The sequence below is a fragment of the Setaria viridis genome, chromosome 9, assembly GCF_005286985.2.
Source record: "Setaria viridis chromosome 9, Setaria_viridis_v4.0, whole genome shotgun sequence".
Taxonomy (NCBI): domain Eukaryota; kingdom Viridiplantae; phylum Streptophyta; class Magnoliopsida; order Poales; family Poaceae; genus Setaria; species Setaria viridis.
Window position 1 is genome coordinate 21,362,716 of NC_048271.2, and position 23,575 is coordinate 21,386,290.

A 23,575-nucleotide genomic window follows, 5' to 3' on the forward strand; every position below is an offset into this window, starting at 1 on the left:
CATCGCACGGCCTCCTCGCTTGACGCCCCGGCCACCGCTCGCCCCACGCTGGGCCACCAATGGTCGTTGGGCTAGCGAGGATCTCCTCAACGCGCTCCCCGGCGACGTGCTCCCCCTTGTTCTCTATTGCCTCCCCGTCCGCTGGAGCCGCCACTGGGCGTGCCTCCCGGGGCGCTGGTTCCCACACCCGGCGACCCCCTCGCCCTCGGCCGCTCCCATGCCGCGCTCGCAACCCACGCGGCTCATGCTGCTGGTTGTCGCTTGCGACACCGACCCGTGGGACGTGGCGGCGATGCTTCGCCTCGCCGCGCCTTGCCTCACAGGAGCGGCGGGCTGCTGGCGGTGGTGCTCACGCTCGCTCCCGCCGTTGCCTGCACCCTCCACATCTCCAGCAGCCACGTCAACCCAGCCATCACCTTCGGCGCTATCCTCGGCGGCTGCATCTGTCTCATCGTAGCCGTCATCGCCGGATCTAGCCGTCATAGCACCGGATCCACTTCCGGAGCCGCCGCCGTCGCCCATGGCTGGCGGATCCACCATGGCCGCCTGTTTCACCGCCCGGGACAGGCGTCCGCAGCCGAATCCGGGCTGGAAGACCCCGCCGCCGGTGTCCTAGGGGCCGGTGGGGCTTCCGACGGACCCCTCCGGCAACGGCGAGAGAAGGGAAGGGGAGGAAGGGGGTGGCGGCAGCGGCAGCGGCAGTCAGGTCGCCTAAGTCGCTCGGGCGGGGGCGGGCGGTCGCTGCCCGAGTCGCCCGGGCGGGACGACGCAGGGGAACGGAAATTGAACTTGTGAAATGTATACAACTACTATCTCCTTGCTTCATGTTTTATTATACTGTTTCAGTTTTCAAAGTGTAAGATGTATTCACTGAATAAGAAAGATTTTTCTTTATATCTAGGAGTCGAGGACTGACATTCAATTTGCCTAGGGGGATGTAATGGGCGACCTCCACCGCACGCTGGAGCTGATGCTCCCTGGATGAAGGGAGTGGAGAGCTGGAGGACGCGTACAGGACGCTGAAGCCGCACGCTGGAGCTGGAGGATGCATACAGGACTTTGACAAGACATGGCTGTTGTTTTGAAGGCATTGAGATTGCAGAGGGGTTGTAAGGTTGTTGCCAGTGCCATCCAAGCGCAAGGGACCAACAGCTTACATCAAAAAGTTTTACAACGCGAGGCCGAGGCCTGCGCCAAAACCATCACCCACACATTAGCTAGCTATATGCAGTCTAAAACAACGTAGCCTAGACCGTCATCTTCAAGCTAATGGTCGCTAAACAAACCACCCATCATTTTTTTTGCGCCTGCTAGAACCAAGAGCTCATCTTCTGGTTTGATCTTCAGTAAGAGCTGTTGTAGTGTCGTTGCGTCTGCTCGGAATAACCTTGCGTTCATCTCCTAGAATTTTTGTGTCAACGTGTACCTCGTAGTAGGGTGATACGAATTTGTTTATGTACCAACATGATGAATTTCTATATTTATTTTGTCCGTCTATATTTATTTTGCCCGTAACAGGACGGACCTAGTAATAAAAAAGAAAGCTTTTCACAGAATCACAGAAAAAGGGCTAAGTTGGGCCAGCGTGATGAATTGGCCCGAACCACCCACGTACCACTCACACACGAATGCAACACAATTTGATGTACTTTGGCCTTCTTACCGAGATCTTTTTGGTCCCTTCTACCTAACAAAATTTTGGGCTGAAAAAGGCTGAAAATTCGTTTCGATTGGCCCAAATTGACCAATTTTGATAGGCCGAGCGTCTGCTTGGTCCCCTTCATCGAACGATGCCTCCGCCTCCGCCTTCCCGCCTGCTGGCCCTTCTCACCGCCGGCAACCCGCCGCCGTTCCGCCTTCTCCTGCAGCTCCACGGGCACCTCCTCGTCTCTGGCCTCCTCTCCTCCTCATCCCCCTTCGCTCCCCGCCTCGTCTCCGCCTTCGCACTCACGGAACTCGCCTCCCCTCGCCCGCTCCTCCACGCGCTCGCCCTCCTCGCATCCCTCCCCTCCCCGCCTGACTCCGCGTCCCCCTACAACGCCGCCCTTCGCGCGCTCTCCCTGTGCCAGCACCCGCATCTCCTCGACCTCCACTGCCTCCCGCTCTACCGCGCCCTCCTCAACTCCGGCTCCGCGCGGCCCGATCACCTCACCTTCCCCTTCCTCCTCAAGGCCTGCGCGCGCGTGCGGGAGCGCTTTTACAGCGGCAGCGCGGTGCTCGCGCACGTTATCAGGCTCGGCTTCAACTCGGACGTCTTCGTGCTGAACGCCGCTATGCATTACTGGTCTGTTTGTGGGTCCATGGCGGACGCCCGCAGATTGTTCGATGAAAGTCCCGTGAGGGACGTGGTCTCGTGGAACACGCTTATTGGCGGGTATGTGCGAAGGGGTCTCCCTGGAGAGGCGCTGGAGGTGTTTTGGAGGATGGTGGAGGAAGGAACAGTGAGGCCGGATGAGGTTACGATGATTGGGGCTGTATCAGGGTCTGCGCAGCTAGGTGATTTGGAACTTGGGAAGAGGCTGCATGAGTTTGTGGAGTGTAATGGGGTGAGGTGCACTGTGAGGCTGATGAATGCGGTGATGTATATGTATGTCAATTGTGGCAGTTTAGAGCTGGCGAAGTTGGTGTTTGAAAGGATCGATACCAAAACTGCAGTTTCTTGGACAACAATGATTGTTGGGCATGCAAGGCTTGGGACAATGGAGGATGCACGGAAGCTGTTTGATGAGATGCCCGAAAGGGATGCATTCCCGTGGAATGCTCTGATGGCTGGATATGTACAGAGTAAGCAGGGCAAGGAGGCTATCGCATTGTTTCATGAGATGCAGGAAGAAAAGGTGACCCCAAATGAGATCACAATGGTCAATCTCCTATCTGCTTGCTCTCAGCTTGGAGCATTAGAAATGGGGATGTGGGTTCACCATTACATTGAAAGACATCGGCTTTCTCTTAGTGTTGCTCTTGGCACTTCTCTAGTTGACATGTATGCTAAGTGTGGCAACATAAAGAAAGCTATATGTATATTCAAAGAGGTTCCGGAGAAAAATGCTCTCACTTGGACAGCAATGATATGTGGCCTGGCAAATCATGGGCATGCAGATGAGGCTATAGAGCACTTCCGGAGAATGATAGAGCTTGGATTACAGCCAGATGATATTACATTCATTGGGGTTCTCTCTGCGTGTTGTCATGCCGGTTTGGTTGAAGAAGGTCGGGAATTTTTCTCCCTAATGGACTCAAAATATCACCTCAAGAGAAAAATGAAACATTATTCATGCATGATAGATTTGTTAGGCAGAGCAGGGCATTTAGATGAAGCAGAAAAGCTAGTAAACACCATGCCTATGGATCCTGATGCTGTAGTTTGGGGTGCTCTCTTCTTTGCTTGTAGGATGCATGGTAATATCACTCTTGGCGAAAAGGCAGCAATGAAATTGGTAGAACTTGATCCAAGTGATAGTGGAATCTATGTGCTACTAGCTAATATGTATGCGGAGGCAAACATGAGGAAGAAGGCTGACAAAGTGAGGGCTATGATGAGACATTTGGGAGTGGAGAAGGTTCCTGGATGTAGTTGCATTGAGCTGAATGGTGTAGTTCATGAATTTGTCGTGAAGGATAAGTCACATGTGGACACTAATGCAATTTATGACTGCTTACATGAGATCACGCTACAAATAAGGCATACTGTAAACATGATTGACATTTCAGCTACTGGCATCATGTAGCATTTTTTAGCCTAGAAACTGCTGGCCTTGTTCTGAGAGATGGTATGCCAGCTGTTTTGCACAACTCAATCATCTGATGAATTGTACCAGCTGGCTAGGCAATGTGCCCAGAGACGTGGATTTTCTTATGCTGATCGATATTTGAGTCACCTCAAGAGCATTTTTCATATTAATGAAGATAGTGATGTCCATGACAGATGCTTTAAAAGGGAGTACAATTTATTCGAAGGTATTCTTTTTCAACTTATAACCTTTGAAAATTGTCAAACCCTGAACTGTTACTTATCTTTCTGCTTTTTTACTTACATACCGTTCCTGTAAATTCTCATCATGAACTAACTGGCCAGGGTGATTGCCGGGGGAATAGTCCGGCAGTCCACTACGAGGTAGACCAAGGTGGTAGATTGTGTGGAGGGGATCGCCGCACCTAGAGCTAGATGTAGAACACAAGGACACAAGGGACTTTACCAGGTTCGGGCCACCAGATTGGTGTAATACCCTACGTCCTGTGCTCAGGATTGTATTCTCAGCGTGTAGCATATCGAATATGGCTTGACTTTTTGAGGGGGGTCCCTGCCGTCCTTATATAGTCCGGGGGGTAGGGTTACAGATCTGATTCGATCTAATCCTAGTCAGTTACAAGGAAATCTACTGCCTTTCGGTACAAGTTATCTCTTTACATATTTAAACATGCCTATCTATAACTATATCTCTTGATGCCGATCCTCCATCTTGATCCGTACGCCTATCCCGAGTCTTCCCTGTATGGGCCGTAGTACCCCCCTTGGAGGGCGGCTAGGCCCATCCGAGTGGTATCCAGGGGTTACATCCCCCACAGTGATATCTTCTACAATCCCATTCATTATCATCTTTGCAGAACTGTGATAAAAGAGAGTAGCAAATTGCAAGATTTGTGCCTGACTGCCTGTATATTCATAAGGTCTTGAACTCTGCCAGCTTTCCTGAAATTTTTTCCTGCTCTTCCTCAGCTTATATTTCGGCTAATTTGCTTATTATAGGTGCTAGATGTTGGCGGAATCGTTCAACATACACCACATATTCTGCAAAGTGACAAAGTGCTTATTTGCTAGCTAAAAAAATCAGACATGCACATATTATTTCATATTTTTCACATTGTCAAGTGATACTTTAGGGAACTCTGTTTTCTGAAAACAACTCAAGATCCTTCATTCCTTGCAGATTAAGGATGTTAGTATGTAATTGCCACACATGGATACACAGGCCATAGTCTCAAAAGCAGTTCCATTGTTATCTCTTAACTAAAGCAGTTGCCTGCTGGTAAATATCTTAACTTAATGTATATATTACATGCAAAGATGTTTCGATAATCTGCAACATGTAAAGCTGAATTTTGTAATCCTTACCTTATAACTGCGATTCGTGATTCTTTTCTTATTATTGAATCCCATGTTAATGTGATGCCAGGTTGGTTCTGTCTATTGTCTTGATGGGAAACTTGCACGAAATGCTTCTCAAAAATTTAAGCTTTTGACTGTTTAAATCTTCAGCCAGCATCCATTTCTTTTCCTAAAAACTCATGTTTCCTCAAGTTTTGATAATAGCCTAGCCTTTCTACCAATAGGCGAACTAGCAAGTACAGACCTTTGTGCAATGCAAATGCTGAAGTTTTATAATTTTCTTTTAGAAACACATGCAAAGCGCCCCTAGCACTGGGAAGTTTTGAAATTAAGATGCTTCTACTAAACCCAACATTTTGCAAGAATCAAGGATAACTTATAGCATATTATAATTAGTTTGGTGAAGGTTGATCAACTATTAGTAAAATGATTGATCCGAAGTACAGTAGCGAGGGGATAACTGATGTTAGATATGAACTTCTGCTGTAGGCAAAACATAATTTTCCAAGTGCATGTGAAAATTACTTTCTAACACCAACCCATAAACTTCACATGTCCCAAGTGCAATAGGAAAAGACTACTGGGGCCTAGGATTGGTTTCAGTGACATTACTCTATATTTGAATTGGAATGGAAAGACACAAAACATATGCAAATGACATTGCGTTTCTTACTTTGCTGTTCTTTTCATCTGACATAGCAGACAAACTCTCACATTTGTCTTTATCATATGTTTTCACCCTCCTGAATCAGGGGAAGGGAAAGTTAACTCACCTTGTGTTGATAAAGAAGGCTCAAATGAAAAAGGTAAACAGAGATGGTGGGGAGGACTCATATGATACCAGTGATGAGAGTGAGACTTTCAGGTCTCAAGTCGCAAAACTGCAGTCTCAGGGAGATGAGGGGGAATCATCCAAAGCTTGTGAGAATATATGGCTAGTAAGATGCAGTAATGCTGTGCCAATACATGAACACGCTGAGTATCTCAGCAACAAGGTGGATCAACAACTACCCTAAATCTTCAGTGGTGATATCTTAGCTTGGAAGTGAAGAAGATCTAACAAAAGACTCTGGTAACACTGAACAAGATCAGGACGAAGGCAAAGGGCAGCTATTGCATAACAAAATGAAGCAACAAGCAGAAACTAGAGAGGAAAGGAGAGGAAGTGAAAGGGTCCTGAAGGAAATCTCACTCACTACCGAAGACAAAAATGCGGTACTAATCTTTCATCTCAGAATGCCTATTCTGTTCTCTCTCAAGATGAAATTGTGAAAATTTCTAGTGATATGGGTGCTGTCATAGGTGATAGTGATTTTGCAAAAGTTGACTTACTCAAGGATCTAGAAATAGCTTGACATACTTTGATAGTTAAAGAAAATAACAAGCAAATATATTTGCTTGTCAAAGTATGGAGATGCTGATAAGCAGCATAATTGCATTAAACTTTTGCATCTAGAAATAGCTCATCATACTTTGATAGTCCTAGTGAATGGAGATGCTGGTATCTGCAAAACTTTTGCTGATCAGTTCAACTGTCAAATTGGACAATTCCCTATTCGATACCTAGGAATGCCAGTCAGCCCCAGACTTCATGTCTGTGACTGGACACCCCTGGAGGAGAGAAATAGGAAAAAGTTAGATGTTTGGAAGGGAGGGAGGGGGGGGGGGGTACTATATCGATTGCTGGTAGGACCGCACTTATTAACTCTAGTTTATCCAGTACCTTCATCTATCACATATCACTATACCTTTTGCCCAAAACAACTACTGCCTCCCTCGGCAAGCGAAGAACCTTCTTTTGGCAAGGGGGTAGCCAGAAGAGAAAATACCATTTGGTGAAGTGGGAGATAATTTTCAAATCAAAAAAGAAAGAAGGCCTTGGCATTAAAGACATCAGGACAATGAATTCAGTTTGCTGTGCAAGTGGTGGTGGAGGCTGGAAAATGAAACAGGCATTTGGCAGGAAATAGTTAAATCCAAATACCTCAACAATGATTTGGTAAGCACTGTTAAGCATAAATTTGATGATTCTCCCATCTGGGGGGACCTACTAAAAGTGAGACATATAGGGAGAGTGGTGACGACTAAGAATGGCGAGAATACTGTCTTCTGGGAGGATTTCTGGTTACTCAACAAGCCTCTTTGTTGTAAGTACCCTGTGCTATATGAATTATGTGGGAATAAAAAGATTAGTGTTGCAGCTTTCGTTGAAAAGAATGGAACTCTGAACTTCAGGATATGGTTACCATTCTTCCTTTATGATCAGTGGGTGGGAATCCAACAATCAGCTATGAGTAGGACCCTTGTCGATGAACAAGATGTCATATCCTGGAAATGGGGTGGGGGGTAATTTCACTGTCAAATCGGTACATGACTATCTGACCAGAAATGATAGTGGGGGATAGTTTTACTAGAATCTGGAAAAGTAAAATTCCATACAAAATAAAGATTTTTCTCTGGTTACTAGAAAATAACTCTATCCTGATAAAAGACAACATGGTCAGGAGGAAGTGGGTGGGTGACCCAACATGTTTTTTTGTGAACAGACTGAAACAGCCTCACATCTTTTTTTTCAATGCCCAGTAGCTAAGGTTGTATGGGGTGTGGTGGGAATGTGCTTTGGGGCTACTGATGTGCCAACCAATATGAGATAATGCTGGACCTGGATTGCAAAATGGCTTCCAAATGGTGGTGAAATATACACCTTTGGGGTGGCGATGATCTGCTGGGCAGTCTGGAAAACAAGAAATAGAGCTTGTTTTGAGAAAAAGCTCACCAAACATCCAGTTGAAATTATTTGCTATGCATGCTCATTCATGAATTACTAGGCAGGCCTTTAGAGCAATGAGCTCCAGAGCAAGCTGCTTGAAGGCGTGAAGGTGATGATGAATGTGGCCTGCTGCATCTTGCCGAATCAACCGGGATCACTGATGACGGCTCTGCCCATGGTGGAATCTGAACATTACCAGGAGGAGGATTGAAGGGAAAAAAAGGCCCAACTTCGCATGCAGACCCTGCATGGCTTCTAGGCTTGAATCAGGTTTAGGAGTTTCCCCTAGGTTGGTGTCCTTCCAGTTTGTTTTTCTTTTCTTGTACGCAAACTTACAGTATTTCCGTTATGGGCAATGGAAATGGGGGAGATCCTCGCATCGAGAAAAACAAAATATTTTCACCACTTTTTTTCATTTTTAATATAACACAAAATGCATTTGTTGTTTACCAGTACATGAATAGTTAACACGGAACAAACAAGCTTATCTTTGACACAATTGGAGAGTGCCAAGTTGCCAAACTACATCACAAGAGTCTGCATAGAAAAAGTCTGCTGTTCTTGATTCCTCTCCAATATAGGTTCTCTCTGCATAGAAAATGGAATCAGCACCTCGCCTGCCGGTATGGCTTGGCATGGACTTGGCCACCTATGCGTCACGGATACGGATACATATACCAATACGGATACAGGGATATGCCATTTTTCAAAAAAAAACCGATACGTGGATATGTTTTACTATTTTTGAAAAACAATTAATATAATTCTTGTAATAGCAGAGACAATAAATAAGCTTGTGATTATATCGTTTTGCACAAGAGCACAAGCACGCAGCATTAGAGAAGAGCACTAGCTACCAAGCAAGAGCATAGAGCAGGCAGAACAAAGGTAGGGTGTAGAGAGCGGAAGGGATAGGAAGTTGTACTAGGCAGCTGGGTGATGGGCAAGCGACAGGAATGGACTAGAGCGTGATGCTGAGTTAGGAGGCTGCAAGAGGGGAGACCAAGAAGAGCTAGGAGGCGCTGATCTGTCAGAGAAAATGATGAGCGAGCGTCTCGACGTATCTCTGATGTATCCGTGATGTATCGGTATCGGATACGGGATACGCCCGCTCCCTGACGTATCGTGGTAACACAGTTGGCCACGGTCCCAACATTCTTGTTGTTTAGAGAATTAAATTATCTTCAGCAGCGTTTAAGGTGTTGTCCCAGACAAGGCGCGTCAAGGATTATGAAGGACCCATTTGGGCTGTTTCCTTCCAGGCAGTTCAGATACGTGCAGTCGGCACCATGAAAGTATAGATTAGTTTCGTTTTTTACAATGACTTACTATTCCAGTCAAATACCCAAGTTTCTACTTGAAGCCCAAATTATGTACATTTCCTGAATGCATCATTATCAACATGTACAATGTTTACTCCTACATTCTAAATTTCTAATTCATCCCTCCAACTTACATTGCTCTAACTTGGTACAGGCACTCAGCAAAAATGCAAGAATATATATATTTTTAGCAGGGTGGTGATGGAATATGAGGTTGAAGCACATAGGATAGTAGCTAGATAGTTTTGTGTCTTCCTATTGTGCAGCAACTTCAGCCCTCAATCTTCTTTCAGTTTGACTGCCTGCAAATTTTTCCTTGAAGCCCTTCACTGTGTTGTCATCCTGCACAGAGTGTATGATGTCAATGAAATGAAGGTAGTGGCACAAACAAAGAGCATCCAAAACTGTGCAAGAGTATTACCAATCCTTTGAATAAAGGTGCAGGTTTCCCTATCCTGTGGCCTGATGGTATGAGATCCCATGGCCTTTTTGCTTTGTCTCTATCTCCTTTTTCATCACAAAATGACAGATGCTCTTCTGGACATAGATTGAGCTGTTGGAGGACCTAAATAAGATATTAATGATGCTTTAGATTCAAATGGAGAATATATTCCCTAATGCAATTAGTTGCATCATTGCACGTCAAATCAGGGACAAACCTCTTTTGAGAAGGACGGCATGAAAGGTTCCAGCAAACAGGCCAGGAGGTACACAAGGCCAACGGAAGTCTTCATCACAGTTGCGCAACCAGGTGGATCTTGTTTGTAAAGCTTCCAAAACTGACTCTCCTGCATATCCAGGAAGAAATTAAGTGAACTCTGTGGTGGTTTAATCAATGGATAAAGAAACTCTGGATAACAAGGAATCAAGGCTTACTTGCAGGTATGCATTTCCCTCACTGCAAATGGCCATTGCAATCTTCAGTCCTTGTTTTAGTTTGACCTGTTAATGGTAACAGTTGATATTACATGAATGCCTCAAGTTGATAGCAGCGGTTCAATTTCAGATTATCGACTAAAACAACTCGATTGGTTCAAAATAAATTTATTACCTTGTCCATTGCTTCTATATACTGGTCAACCAATTTGCCAACTGTTTCTGAAATTGCCTGTGTCCGTGGATGTGACTTTGCATTTGTTGCAGGAGGTATGATGGAGCCATATCCAGCTCCTGCGACAGCAATTCAGCAGTCATAAGTTAGATGATCATACAGGAGAGGCACAATAAATGCAGACCACTGATGCATGGCATGATGAATCCGAAAGCATATTCAAACCAGTAAGATGTTTCTTGTCTACTAACCCTCTGGTTTTGCAATGAAGCTTAGCACTCGATTAATGAAGTTGCCCAACTTGTTTACCAACTCGTTGTTGAGCTTGGCTTGCAAATCTGTCCAAGTGAATTGTGTATCTGATGCCTGAAAGTTAGAGAAAGTAATTTAACAGAGATACCTTAGTTATGTTTACCTGCATAAAGACTTCAAGGTCTATTTGAGTAATCTGCAATCTAACCTCAGGACGGTTGGTAAGCAAGTAATATCGCCAAACTTCAGGAGGAATGTTTGTGTCTTTTGCATCATTGCCAAAGACTCCAATGCCCTTAGCTTTGGAAAACTTTCCTGTATGTGCAATATAACTTAGGAAATTTAGCTTGTAAGTTTTAGGCGGAACTATTCTAGAACAATGGAGAAACAGTCAAACAAGTGGATATACCAGATTCGTAGGTCAGATATTCAGTCACACTAATTGCCTTCAGTAAAGTCCAATTTTCGCCAGTTCCAAGTAGCGTGGCGGGGAACATGACCTGAATCATTATTGTATAAAGTAAGATTTTGTGAAAAGAAAAAACGGAAATGCTCAGACACGGGCGTCCGGGTCCGAGCAAAAAATCGGACGACTCGCTGGCTCGTGAAAGACGCGTGTCCATCGTTTCTAGCACCTTGTCCCGTTAAAAAAAAGTCAACTAATATATCTTCTATGCCACACCCACACGTTCCTCTCTCTCACACGCGCGCGTCGCTCTCTCCCCAGCGAATCCAACAAACCAGCAGCAACCAGCAGACTGGCGGGCCGGAGCAGTGCGAGTCGTGGCCGGGCAAGCGGCGGCGGGAGTAGGTCCAGTGTGGTCGGGCAAGCTGCAGCCGCGGCGCCTCCCCTGTCCGCCTTCCCTCGGTGTGCGGCGGCACCTCCCCGCGACGTGGCAGCCCGCGACGCGCCTCCTCTCGGTATGCGGCGGCGCCTCCCCCCGACGTGCGGCGGCCCTCTCTGGACCGCGTCCAGCCACAGGCTAGCGGTGCGGCCTCGGGCAGCTCCAGCCCTAGCGGTGTCGGTGACTGGCGCGAGAGCATGGGCGGCGGCCGTCCGGCGAGGGAGCGGTGGTGGAGATGGAGGTGGAGGTGCGGCGAGAGGCAGAGCATTCTGAAGATTTTTTAATCTGAAGATAAGTGATGGCCATGTTGCAATAGATACCTCATGATGTTGCAGCAGAGATTTTTGAATGTTGCAAGTGCTATAGATGTGTGCGGGTGTTGCAGATGAATGCATTTTGTGATGTTGCACGGTTGATTTTCTGAGATGTATCGATGTTGCAATAGTTGGATTTTGATGTTTCATTTGTTGATTTTTCATGTTGCAATATTTGTTCCCGTAGGTCAAGCTCAACTCAATATATGATGATTTGTTTGGAAATGTTGCAAACATGTGTTTGATGTTGTGGTAGGAATTTTCCCTCACAAATATTATGTTTACATTGAACTATTTTTTCGCATCTTTTTCATGTTGCAACCATAGATATTCGATGTTGCAGCTGTTTTGTTTTGATGTTGCAACGGAGCATCTGATAATTAGTGATATTTTATTATGGTGCTACTGTAGCCATCAGATTTAAAAGAGATGGTGATGCATGTGTTTGATGGAAGTTGCTCCCGCCGGACGTCCGAGCGCTAGCAAGTCCGAAGAAAAAATTAAAGTCACAAATAAATAAGTTGATATGCTCTTGGACTTGCACACCGGTCCAGTTTTCATTGACTTGGAGAAGACGTATGACAAAATACCAAGGAATGTTATGTGGTGGGCTTTGGACAAAAATATAAAGTCCCAACAAAGTACGTTGGGCTTATTAAGGACATGTACAACAATGTTGTAACTAGAGTTCGAACAAGTGATGGCGACACAGATGACTTTTTGATTAGAATAGGACTGCATCAAGGGTCTGCGTTGAACCCTTATCTATTTGCCTTGGTGATGGATGAGGTAACAAGGGATATTCAAGGGGATATTCTTGGTGTATGTTCTTCACGGATTATGTAGTGCTAGTTGATGAAAGTCGAGCAGGACTAAATAGGAAACTGAAGTTGTGGTGGGAGACCCAGGAGTCAAAAGGTTTTAGACTCAGCAGAATTAAAACTGAATATATGAGATGTAATTTGACACTACTACACATGAGGAGGGAGATGTCAGTTTGGAAGGTCAAGTAGTGCTTAGGAAGGATAGATTTCGATATTTAGGATCAATGCTATAATGGGATGGGGATATTGATGAGGATGTTAGTCATAGAATCAAAGCGGAGTGGATGAAGTGGCGTCAAGCATCATAAATTTTATATGACAAGAGGGTACCACTGAAGCTAAAAGGCAAGTTTTATAGGACGGTGATTAGACCTGCAATGTTGTATGGTGCAGAATGTTGGCCTACAAAAAGACGACATGTCTAGTAGATAAGTGTTGCGGAAATACGTATGTTGCGTTGGATTTGTGGTCATATGAGAAGGGATCAAGTCCGAAACGAGGATATAAGTGGTATTTTATTTAAGCAGAAGGCTTTTAGATGCTGAAACCAGGTATCCACCTGTTGAGAAATTGTGTCTATGCCTGTATTTTTTATGCACAAAATTACGCCATTATGTGTTGACCTCCGAGTGCATGGTGGTATGTAAAGCCAATGTGGTGAAGTATATGCTGTTGGCTCCCATTATGAAAGGAAGGATGGGCAAATGAATTTTAGCAGTAACAGAATTCAACTTATGATACAAATCAACTAAAGCTATTAAAGCGCAGGCTGTGGCTAATTTTATCATACAACATCGGGATGAGTTGGTAGATTTGATTGAACTAGTTCCTTGGGTTTTATTCTTTGATGGATCTTTATGTGACAAAGGATGTGGATTTGGCTTATATATTGTATGGACAAGTGGATTTTATTAGCTAAAGATGCACAAAGATGTGAAGATGTTCGTTGCTACTTGCCTAGAATGCTAGAGAACAGGGAATATTTCATCAAGAAATTCTATGCTTTTGAACTACAACTTGCAGATAGATCTATTTGATGTTTGGGGTATAGATTTCACAGGACCAATTTTCAATTCACATGGATATGAACATATCTTGGTCATGGTTGATTATGTGTCTAAATGGGTAGAAGCTATCCCATGCTGGAAGGCATCAACAAAAAAATCAATTCATATGATCAGTACAATAATATTCCCTAGGTATGGAGTGCCCAAGATTTTAATCAGCGATGGAGGATCGCATTTCATAGTAAAAGACTTTGACAAATGTTTATTGAAATTGGGGATTGAACACACAATGTCTACAGCTTATCATCCTCAAACGAATGGCCAAGCGAAAACTTCAAATAAACAGCTCAAGGATATCTTGAAGAAGACAATGATCAAAGGAGGGAAGGAGTGGTCAAAGAAACTAGATGGAGTATTATGGGCATACAAGACAGCTCATAAAACACCTATAGGTGTAGCCCCATATCAATTTGTCTATGGAAAAACATGTCACATTCCCATTGAACTGGAACATAAAGCTTACTAGGAGATAAAAGAGACGAACCTTGATGTTGATGCTGCAAGAATAAAAAGAAGGATTCAAATAAGTGAATTGGAAGAATTGAGGCTTAAGGCTGATCACAGTGCAAGCATCTACAAAGGAGAGAATTAAGAGATGGTTTGATGAATGGCTTCACAAGAAGTAATTCAAGGAGGGAGACAAAGTACTATTGTTCAACTCCAGGTTTAAACTCTTCGATAAAGGAAAATTGTTGAGCAAATGGGATGGACCATACGTGGTTCAAATAAGTGAATTGGAAGAATTGAGGCTTAAGGCTGATCACAGTGCAAGCATCTACAAATGAGAGAATTAAGAGATGGTTTGATAAACGGCTACACAAGAAGGAATTCAAGGAGGAAGACAAAGTACTATTGTTCAACTCTATGTTTAAACTCTTCAATAAAGGAAAAATTGATGAGCAAATGGGATGGACCATACGTGGTTAATTCTGTGTCACCTACCGAAGCGGTAATCATCATGGATGTCAAAGGAGATCAACATGTTGTGAATGGGCAGTGACTAAAGGTATTCTTGGAACCTGATGTTGTGCCCATTAATTATGTTGACGTCTATATCATGGAGGAACAACAAGTTCGTCGAGCATGATGACATTAAAACAGGTACCTTGTACATACTTTTATTTTGTTTCTGTTATTTTTCTTTCAAATTTTGTGTGGAACTCAATAAATTAGACACATTTAGGCAGAAGGGACAAAAACCCACTGGGCTGATCGGCCTAGTAGCCCCCAGGCCGATCAGCCTGGGAGGTTTTCACCTCCGATTTGGTTCCCCCTTCCCAATTTTTGTTAGTGACGATATATGGAAGAGCTTTTTGTGGGAAAGGGCGAAGAAATTTTTGGATCCTTGGCCATGCCTTCAAGAGTATATATAGGAGGCCAATTGGAGGAGCAATTTCGCATCTACACAAGCAATTCAGAACTGCCAAACCTAGGAAAAAGTTCAATGGTGGCGGCCAAGAGCTCGGGAGACAAGAGGGGAGCGTTGGAGGCCAAAGGAAAGGCCAGGCCGATCGGCTTGAGCTCCCTAGGCTGATCGGCCTACCCTCCTCTGAAGGCCGCTAGTGACCCCCTTCAACTAGAAGCTAAGAGATGCGATTGGATGCCCAATACTCCAAGGAGAACTTCTCATAATGCTTGCATCTGCATTGGAGGCAAGGCGCCATCAGGAAAGCTAGTGGATCGCAAGCTAATAATCATCTCGAACAAAGGTGAAGCGCCCAAGAAGAAGAAGGAGGCTGTCGTCACTCCCACAAGGTGTTTAGCAAGGCTTCTTGGGATCAAGTGCAAGAGCTACGTGGAGAAGATGTCCGAGTACACGCTGGCTGACTATGGAGGCAATAGCTATTGGGAGGACGATAGGATCCCTGGGTCGTGGGGTGCTGCAGGCCGAGGTGATGACAACCAGTACTATGGCTGGGTAGAAGAAGGCAAGGATGATAAGGAAGAGAAGCCAAACGGCCACCGTCAAGACAAGGGCAAGGAAGAAGATCCAAAAGATGATAGTCCGGAACCTGAGGAGCATCCCCTTGCATGTTGCCCTAGTTGTAGGAAAAACATCCAGTACTTCTTCGACGCCGTCGACAACATCATGCAAACCATGTAGGAATTGGACCACAAGATGGAAGAGAATGAATATCGCTAGGAGGACGACTTCAAGTTCTTGCAGAGGAACGTGAGGAAGCTCTTTGGGATGTGCAGCAACATAAGGAAGAACAGAGCCCATGGAGAAGGAAGCAGCAACCACCCCGTGTGTAACCAATGTGGGCAGCATCACTATTGCATATATGAGCGTCTTCTCCCTTTGTACTTTATGTGGTTACGACGAGGACGTCGTAGATTTTAAGCGCGATGGGGGGAAGGGGGAGGATTGCCACTCGTGTGGAGTTTTTAGAGCCCGTTTGGTCGATTCAGGTCATGTGAGAGTCTAAATTAGAGTTTTTCTTTCAATCAAAAGTAGATAAAGTAGTAGTCTTCTTAAGCTTCTGGGAAGATTTAGACATAAATAGCTACTTTAGCGTTTTTGTGAGAAGAAGCATCAATAAAATTCGAGGATCGTGCGAGTGTTTTTAGTGTCTACCTTTGCTTGTCTTTTATTTGATAATGAGCCTTGTCTTGAACCTTAAATCTTTGTTGTGGAGTTTCGTAATTGATTTGTCTAGTTTTGATTATGCTCTATGAGTAAGGCTTGAATTGGATGTGATTTAAATTTTTATTGCTTATTTAAAACCTCTACAAAAATAAGGTTGATCAAGTTTTCTACCAGGTTGAGAGTATTGCTTATCCTATCTAGTGCCTAAAAAATAATTAATTGTGTCCTTGTTATCATCTCTGATTGCTAACCTCGTCAATATTCAGTAATGAGAGTTCTTCGATGGAACAATCATATGCTCTACTGAGTTCCTAAACCCGAACAAAAAATTTCTCAATTTTATTACCTATCCCTTGAACACAACCCAATATACGAAGATCTATTCTGTTTCTGGTTGAGGTTTATGTAAAAATATGGAAGATACAAGATATGGAAGCCTCATCAGAAAGAACAGCCAGAAAGTAGGGCAGAGGAGGCCAGGCCGATCAGCTTGGCACCCTATAGGCCAATCGGCATGGGGTTCTCTGGTCTCGGTTCGCACACGAAAAATTCCTGGAAGATCTTTGGAATGTTCTAAAACTAATTTTGATGGGGTGCTGTTCAGAGGAGGTTCGGAGAAGAGATGAAAAATAAGAGGAAGAAGGAAAGAAAGAAAGAAAAGAAGAAAAGAAAGAAAGCAAAAAGAAATAGAAGGAGAATGAAGAAACAAAAAGTGGAGGAATTTTTACACCAATATGAAGATCAAGAAAAGTGCAAAGAAGGATTACCTTGTTCACGGAATGGATTTTCATTTCCAACTATATGCAATCCGATGATGTGGACATCATTTGTGCCTCAGAGTCATTATTTTATTTGCCTTTGCATATGTCCACCATTCTATATCTTCTCATCCTTGAAAACTAGATATTCTCTCTATCATTGATTCGGAACTTAAGGAGTTTTCTTAATTTTATAATATAAGTGTGGATTCTTGCTAAACCTTGTCCAAGCACTACCATATAATGAGTGACTTTTTGAGAGATAATAGCTTGCAAAATGAATAGGATAGCCACTCTTAAGTGAGGGACATGTAAGCACCTGGAAGAGAATTTTGGTATCAATTCTTGTTGCAGGGAGAAAGTTTTACGACAAAAGAAAAACCCTCCAAACAAAGCTAGAAAGTAAGTGTTGTTGATTCATGAAGTTACTTGGTTCTAAATAAAAGTTGTGGGGTAAAATTTTGCTTAGATAAATCTTTGAACACCCATACTTTGATTTTCTTTGCTGCTCCTCTTATCTTTGTTTGAAGGGCTATGTGCTTGAGTCGCTTGCTTAGGTTTCATTCAAGATCTTTGTTCAACCTTTGGAGAAGGTTGTGGTTGCCTGACTTGCTTGAGGACGAGCAAGAGCTAAGCATGGGGGATTGTTGATGCTCGTAATTGACACCTTTTTAGTGTCATTTATGTGGTATTATTGGACTAATTCTTATACTAACCAGACACTTGGCACTTGAAATAACCCGATTATTGCATACGTATTGTATTTTGGAGCATATTGTGTTTTGACAGGAAATATGAGATAAGGAGTGGGTTTTCATAAGGAGCTTAATGAATACTTGGACGAGGGTCATGGAGGGAAACCTATACGTGAAAGGGGAGGACCAGATGGGCCAGAAAGGGCCTAGGCCGATCGGCCTAGCCAATTCGAGGGCCCGGTCTTATCCTCGTTTCTTCGGCATGAAGTCTACGATGCATCTAGGGTTTTTCCACTGACCAATTGTCCAAAGCTGCCTCCCACGAAGGACTATAAATACTCATTGAAGACCACAAGCTGGAAGAGAGGGAGAGAAGGAGGAAACACCACGGAAACACTATCCACCACCGCCACAAGATCGGGAAACGGAGCGCGAAGCAGAGTACCAGAGGAGGGGAAAACACCCCAAGCCGATCGACTTGGAGGTGCCTAGGCTGATCGGCCTGGGGCTTTCCTGCCCCGTTCGTTGTCTCCTTCAGTCCAGTTTATCTACAGGGCGTCCTTACCCCCTTTTGCATCAACATGTGTAAGATCATGGGGTAAAGTCTATGTTTGTCCTTGGGGTTGTATAGAGATTTTGATTTGTAATCGCTGAACCTATCGTTGAAGATCTATTTGTTATTATTCATATCTTAATCTTACTCTTTCATGTAATGGCTAGCCTGTGCTACTTTGAGTTGCTTTATTGCTTACCTAGAACGATCATCATGTCGTGTTCCTATTGTCCAATAGTTGATTATCCTTGTGTAGTGACGATATGCAAGAAGGGAAGTGTCAGGCATGGTCCAGATCCACTCACAATAACACTTAGATCTAGTTCTTTCAATCATGGCGATTGCATCTGCAAGTGATCCTAGATCTCTAGGACAAGCGTTCCATCTATCTTGTTCACAACCTTTTACTCTCTATCTGCTTTGATCTAGACTGCTTAGTTCTTTTTTTAGCATAACCTTATCCAATGCAAAGAGCTTTCGGTTACATAGATTAGTGCTTAGTTAAGTATGCAGATCCCTTGTTCCGTGGATTGATAAACCTCGGGGGATACTCTAAGGAAAAAGTTACAACTGATTCGTGCGCTTGCGGTTCACAACTTGGCATGCTAACTGTCATCAACACCACGTCCTATAACATTTTGGTATCTAGGATGGCGATCAAGGTCGCCAACGTGTTGAAGCATCCCTGTGATCCTTTGGTCACCGCAAGCACATGCATCGGCATGTGCCTGGGCACATACAAGGACTAGAAGATCAAGGATGACGACAGGGGAGTAGGCATCGCCGACACCTACCTTGACTTACTTGCATCTTTTGCGGAAGTCGACAAACTGCATGGTCACACCTGGTATTTCTACATGGTGTTCGTTGCTTTCAGGCGCATGAAGAAACTCCGAATCCACAAGACTGACCATAAGTTAGCTGAACATCCTAGGCAGATCTACTAATCGATTGTATTTAATTAAATTATTATATATGTGCTTATTTGTAACAAGCTGGTTTCAATTTATGTAAATAATTAACTTGTTCGTATTCTATTTGCTTTTTTAATTTTTATTACACAAACGTGCCGGTGCAATTTAGCACCAGCATATATATTTATATATTCTAGCCATCTTAGAATTAAACTGATTAGAATAGTTATTTGATTAGAATAGTTATTTAATGTAGCGGTGGAAATTTTGACCGATTTGACTACGAGCGTTAGTGAGTGAACAGATAGAAATAACTCATCAGCTTCTCTCGAAGCGTGTGCAAGGTTGAAGGATTTAATCTTAGAATGAAATTTGTTAAATTTAATAAAATCTGGTCGAATTGTTTCCAATTTTGAAAAAAATATTTAGAATTCTTATTAATGCTTCAATGGAAATGGCACCCGTAAGTTAGCCTATTGTTCAATGGTTTTAGAAAGATAATAATAGGTTAGAAAGCCGAACACACTAGTTTTTATTATTTTGTTATTCTATGAACTGGTGGGCGGCATTTGTCAGTGAAGGAAATTTGGGTAAAAGAAGTGCGCCAAAGCTAGGAATCTATCCCCCACAATCTCTTGCTGAGGAAAGGGTTGAACTACAACAATCCACCCATATAACTTCATCTTACGCTTAATTTCCCATGAGGGATTTATACACAAGTAACTCCAATAGTAAACATGTTTCTTGTGATTTTTGATCTAATGAGAAAATTAAATGAACCAAGCCTAACTAATTAAACATAACACTTACTTGTGGCCATAAGAACTCAAGCTGAAGAAGATGATTTTGAGCTTATCGATGGTATTTTACTGCATCGTCGTTCTCCCATGAATATATATGAACACACATCTACACACATGACTATTTTTGGCATGAGGTTCTTATGCGCCGTGACTCGAAGTTGGGTGCAGGCTAAACTCTTGTTTACATTTTGCTGTATCATCCCATGACACCAACAATTGTTTGATAGAAAAGCCAACTCACTAAGTGACGCGTTACATATATTTGTGAGTTCGCCCTTATCAACTCTGCAATAGCTAAGGATGAGTTGAGACTCGCCAACGACTATGTTCTCCAGATTCCAATAGGGTGAAATAATGGCGTACTATGCGGGCATTGAGTTGGAAGCTCAGGTATATATGTGTGTAAGAAAGAAGGCAGAGGGTTACTGATAGAAATATGTGTCAGAGGTTTTTAGTTTCTCCTTGGTAGAATATCCTAGCAACGATTATAAATAGAGCTTATGGTATTAATATTTGTTTAATGATGCGACCAAGCAAGCTTGTGACCCGCCACAAATATTTACGAGCTTAAGTTGCCCTGCCAACGTTGTAACAAGTAAAACATTAACTAGAAAATAGTTCAAACTGCCTTCAACGCAGATCCACAATGCTCTATATAGCATACAACACACTATTTTGTATGTACGTGTCTAGGCAGCCTTTTGATCTGACTTGAAGTAGTAATTAATTACCATTGCAAGTAGTGTATCTCAATAACGTAAACGCACAAATTAGCAGCAAGTTAGGTAGGTTCATGCATCTACTTTGTGTTTTCTAGTGACAGGTCATTTCAGCATGAGTTCCTTAAGCTCCAAGAGGCGAGTATAATTAAGCACTACCCAAATTAAGATAGTGTTAGTGATCAATCAAGTGAGGTAGCAGTAGGAATATTGTAATAACGTGAAAGGAGTGGTTATACAGAAACACAAGAGGGACCCTCCTCAACGACTAAACATGACAACAGCGGGTTTTGTTGAAGATAGGAACGAAAAGGTTGAGAATGAATCGAAATCAGATCCTAAGGAAGGAAGTGAGCCTAGCTCAACTGGTTAGGGTGGGAGGTGTGGTCGTGCACTCTGACCACCTAGTTTCGAGTCCCCTCTAGCTCGAATTTGGGTGCCTATTTCTTCTTCTTAATAAAATCAGATCCTATTTCTGGATTGGCTAGGATAAGCAAGCTTGTTGTTTTATTTTGAATTGATGGTGGTCCTTCTCGACCTATACACATAGAAAAAACTGCGGTTGTGTGCTTTGGTTAACACTAAGCATAGAAAACTTCTCCATTATGGGTTTGGCTTGGAAAGCCAGCAGAATAAAGAAAACAACAGAACCGATAGGATCTTACAGGGTTTGTTTTCTTTTCGACCATGTATTATACCTCACCTTTTCGCATTTCTGCATTACTGGTTTCAGAGTGAGGTTTTGTGGAAACTAAACTGTAGCTGAAGTCTCGCATTCCTTTGGCAAGATCCCACTCCCGAAGTCTCAGCACTACTACCTATCTACTCCAAGATAAAAGGGCTATACCATTAAAGCTTGAAAGTTTTTCATGATAGCTGAATCTGCCATGTGCACAAAAACTGTAGTGTTCTCACATACAATTCGTAATGGGCAACTATTCAACAACTAGTGTCGCTTTAAAGCTAGCAGACTCCATGTACATAGAAGTTCTAGCTGGCTAAAACCTACAAAATTGTACCGAGTTACATCATTTGTCAGGGATAATCTATAACTTTTCCTTTCTAAAAGTGAATGAAAGAATATCCTAGGAACTACCTTTAAAGTTAGTGAAGATTCGACATCTACAGTTAGCAGTTTGTAACTAGCTAGTAGTTCTGTCTAAAATGTACAACATTGTACATCAAGCGTCAGCCTTAAATCTTTTCTAGGGCTTGGAGAATGTCGTCCCTCAGATCCTCAAACTTCTCAATCCCGAAACTGAATCTCACCAGGTTATCCTTGATCCCGTTCTTGGCCTTCTCATCATCACTCTTGCCCCAGAATGACATGACAGCAGGTTGCTGCACCAGGCTCTCACAACCGCCAAGTGATGTTGCGATCAATGGGATTTCCAGAGCATCGACGAACCTCATGGTGCCGCACAGGTCCGATTTCACCTCGAAGCTGACAACACCGCCATAACCCGTCATCTGACTCTTGGCAACTTGGTGCCATGGGTTGCTCTCAAGCCCAGGGTAGTGCACCCGCTCGATCTTCGGGTGAAGCTCCAGGAGTCGTGCCATGTCCAACGCCGTGCGGTTATGTGCCTCAACGCGGAGTGCCATTGTCTTAAGTCCGCGTATGATCATGTAAGCCGCGTTCTGCATAATTTCAGGTATAAATCAGCACAGCCCTTTCGAGAAAAATATCAAGGGAATTATTCAGTAATGCTCATAATGTTGAGATGCATACATACCGGACTGATGGCGCCGCCAAGGTCGTGATGCCAAGCGCGTATTTTCGAGATGAGGGTCTTCGAGCCGCTGATGCATCCAGCGATCACATCGTGGTGGCCTGCCATGTACTTTGTGGCGGAGTGCAGGACGACGTCGGCACCGAGGGTGAGCGGCTTCTGGTTGATGGGAGATGCAAGCGTGCTGTCGATGCACACCAGGGTGCCCTTCCGGTGGCACAACTCTGCAACCAGCCTGATGTCCACGCACTTGAGCAGCGGGTTTGTCGGGGAGTCCGCGTAGAAGAGAGTCACATCGTCCTGCTCAAGAACTGCCTTTAGCGACTCCATGTCGTCGAGGTCGATGAAGGTGGACCTGATGCCCATCTTGGAAAGCCTGTCACGGATGAAGGCGCGAGCCTCGCTGTAGCAGTCGGTGGTCGTCACGACGTGGCCGCCCGGCGGCACGAGTGCGAGCAGCGTCGCGACGATGGCGTTCATGCCGGACGACGTGACCAGGGTTGCCTCGGCTCTCTCCAGCGCGCTGATCTTGTCCTCAAGGACCTTCACCGTCGGGTTGCTGTACCGGCCGTACTCGTGGCTGTGGCGCCGGCCTTCCTTGAAGGCGATCAGGTCCTCCGAGCTCTTGAACCAGTGCGTTGTGCCGCTCACGATCGGCGTCGCTATCGAGTCCGTGGCAGCCTCGTCCGCGCCCTTCCCGAGCTTCTCCCCCGCATGGACTGCGAGAGTCTCGTCGGAGGCGCGTCTTGGCTTCGGAGGCTCAGCATCCCCGAACAACTCTTGGAGCAACGCAGCTGGGTGCGCTGCGGTGACGCGCTTGTGCCTTGGAGAGTGGATTGGTTGGAGGAGGCGGCGCTGCTGCCTCGGGAGTGAGATCTTGCCAAGGGAGGTGGACGGAGCCATAAGCTTGGAGGGATGATCAAGCAGAACTGGAAGGCGAATTAGTCCAAGTGATTCAGCTCAGTTACGAGGAAGGAGTTGATTGCTTGCTTGTGGCCGCAATGACTTAAGCTTCTTGTTGAGGGTGCTTTGGCCTTCCTCTCTTCCCTGGGACACATATATAGGCGCAAATCTACGCGCGTTTATACGCGCTTGTGTTTACACACGCGTGTGCGCGTACAGGACATTTCTGCATGAGGTTATTGTGCGCCAAGATGGAGTTTAATAATCAAACTAATTTAACCTAGCGAGATAAGGGAATCAAGATAAGATTGCACTACAAGAGCACATAGTCAAAAGCGAGTATATAAGCTGGAGT

The 23,575-nt window shown here is 44.3% G+C and overlaps 3 protein-coding genes across 7 annotated transcripts; 1 reads left to right on the plus strand and 2 right to left on the minus strand.

The window, feature by feature from the left end:
• Positions 1-1,784: 1,784 nt before the first annotated feature.
• LOC117839547 (pentatricopeptide repeat-containing protein At2g22410, mitochondrial) lies at positions 1,785-11,895 on the plus strand. Of its 5 annotated transcripts, XM_034719902.2 has the most exons (6): positions 1,785-3,957; positions 4,929-5,027; positions 5,860-6,322; positions 7,940-10,081; positions 10,343-10,477; positions 11,230-11,895. In XM_034719902.2, the coding sequence occupies exon 1, from the start codon at positions 1,791-1,793 to the stop codon at positions 3,726-3,728; it is 1,938 nt and encodes a 645-aa protein (XP_034575793.1). In that variant the 5' UTR covers positions 1,785-1,790; the 3' UTR covers positions 3,729-3,957; positions 4,929-5,027; positions 5,860-6,322; positions 7,940-10,081; positions 10,343-10,477; positions 11,230-11,895. The 5 variants fall into 5 exon arrangements, with proteins under 5 accessions (XP_034575793.1, XP_034575792.1, XP_034575795.1 ...); XM_034719901.2 differs by having other exon boundaries at positions 10,343-11,895; XM_034719904.2 differs by having other exon boundaries at positions 9,354-10,081; positions 10,343-11,895.
• LOC117839549 (probable methionine--tRNA ligase) lies at positions 9,150-11,615 on the minus strand. Its single transcript, XM_034719913.2, has 9 exons — positions 11,244-11,615; positions 10,912-11,002; positions 10,711-10,817; positions 10,502-10,616; positions 10,251-10,369; positions 10,076-10,141; positions 9,859-9,987; positions 9,621-9,764; positions 9,150-9,541 (listed from the first exon to the last, which is right to left on the minus strand). The coding sequence occupies exons 1-9, from the start codon at positions 11,613-11,615 to the stop codon at positions 9,455-9,457; spliced, it is 1,230 nt and encodes a 409-aa protein (XP_034575804.1). The 3' UTR covers positions 9,150-9,454.
• Positions 11,896-21,474: 9,579 nt separating the features above from the next.
• On the minus strand, positions 21,475-23,366 carry LOC117837167 (cystathionine gamma-synthase 1, chloroplastic). Its single transcript, XM_034716752.2, has 2 exons — positions 22,321-23,366; positions 21,475-22,225 (listed from the first exon to the last, which is right to left on the minus strand). The coding sequence occupies exons 1-2, from the start codon at positions 23,218-23,220 to the stop codon at positions 21,779-21,781; spliced, it is 1,347 nt and encodes a 448-aa protein (XP_034572643.1). The 5' UTR covers positions 23,221-23,366; the 3' UTR covers positions 21,475-21,778.
• Between the last annotated feature and the right edge of the window lie 209 nt (positions 23,367-23,575).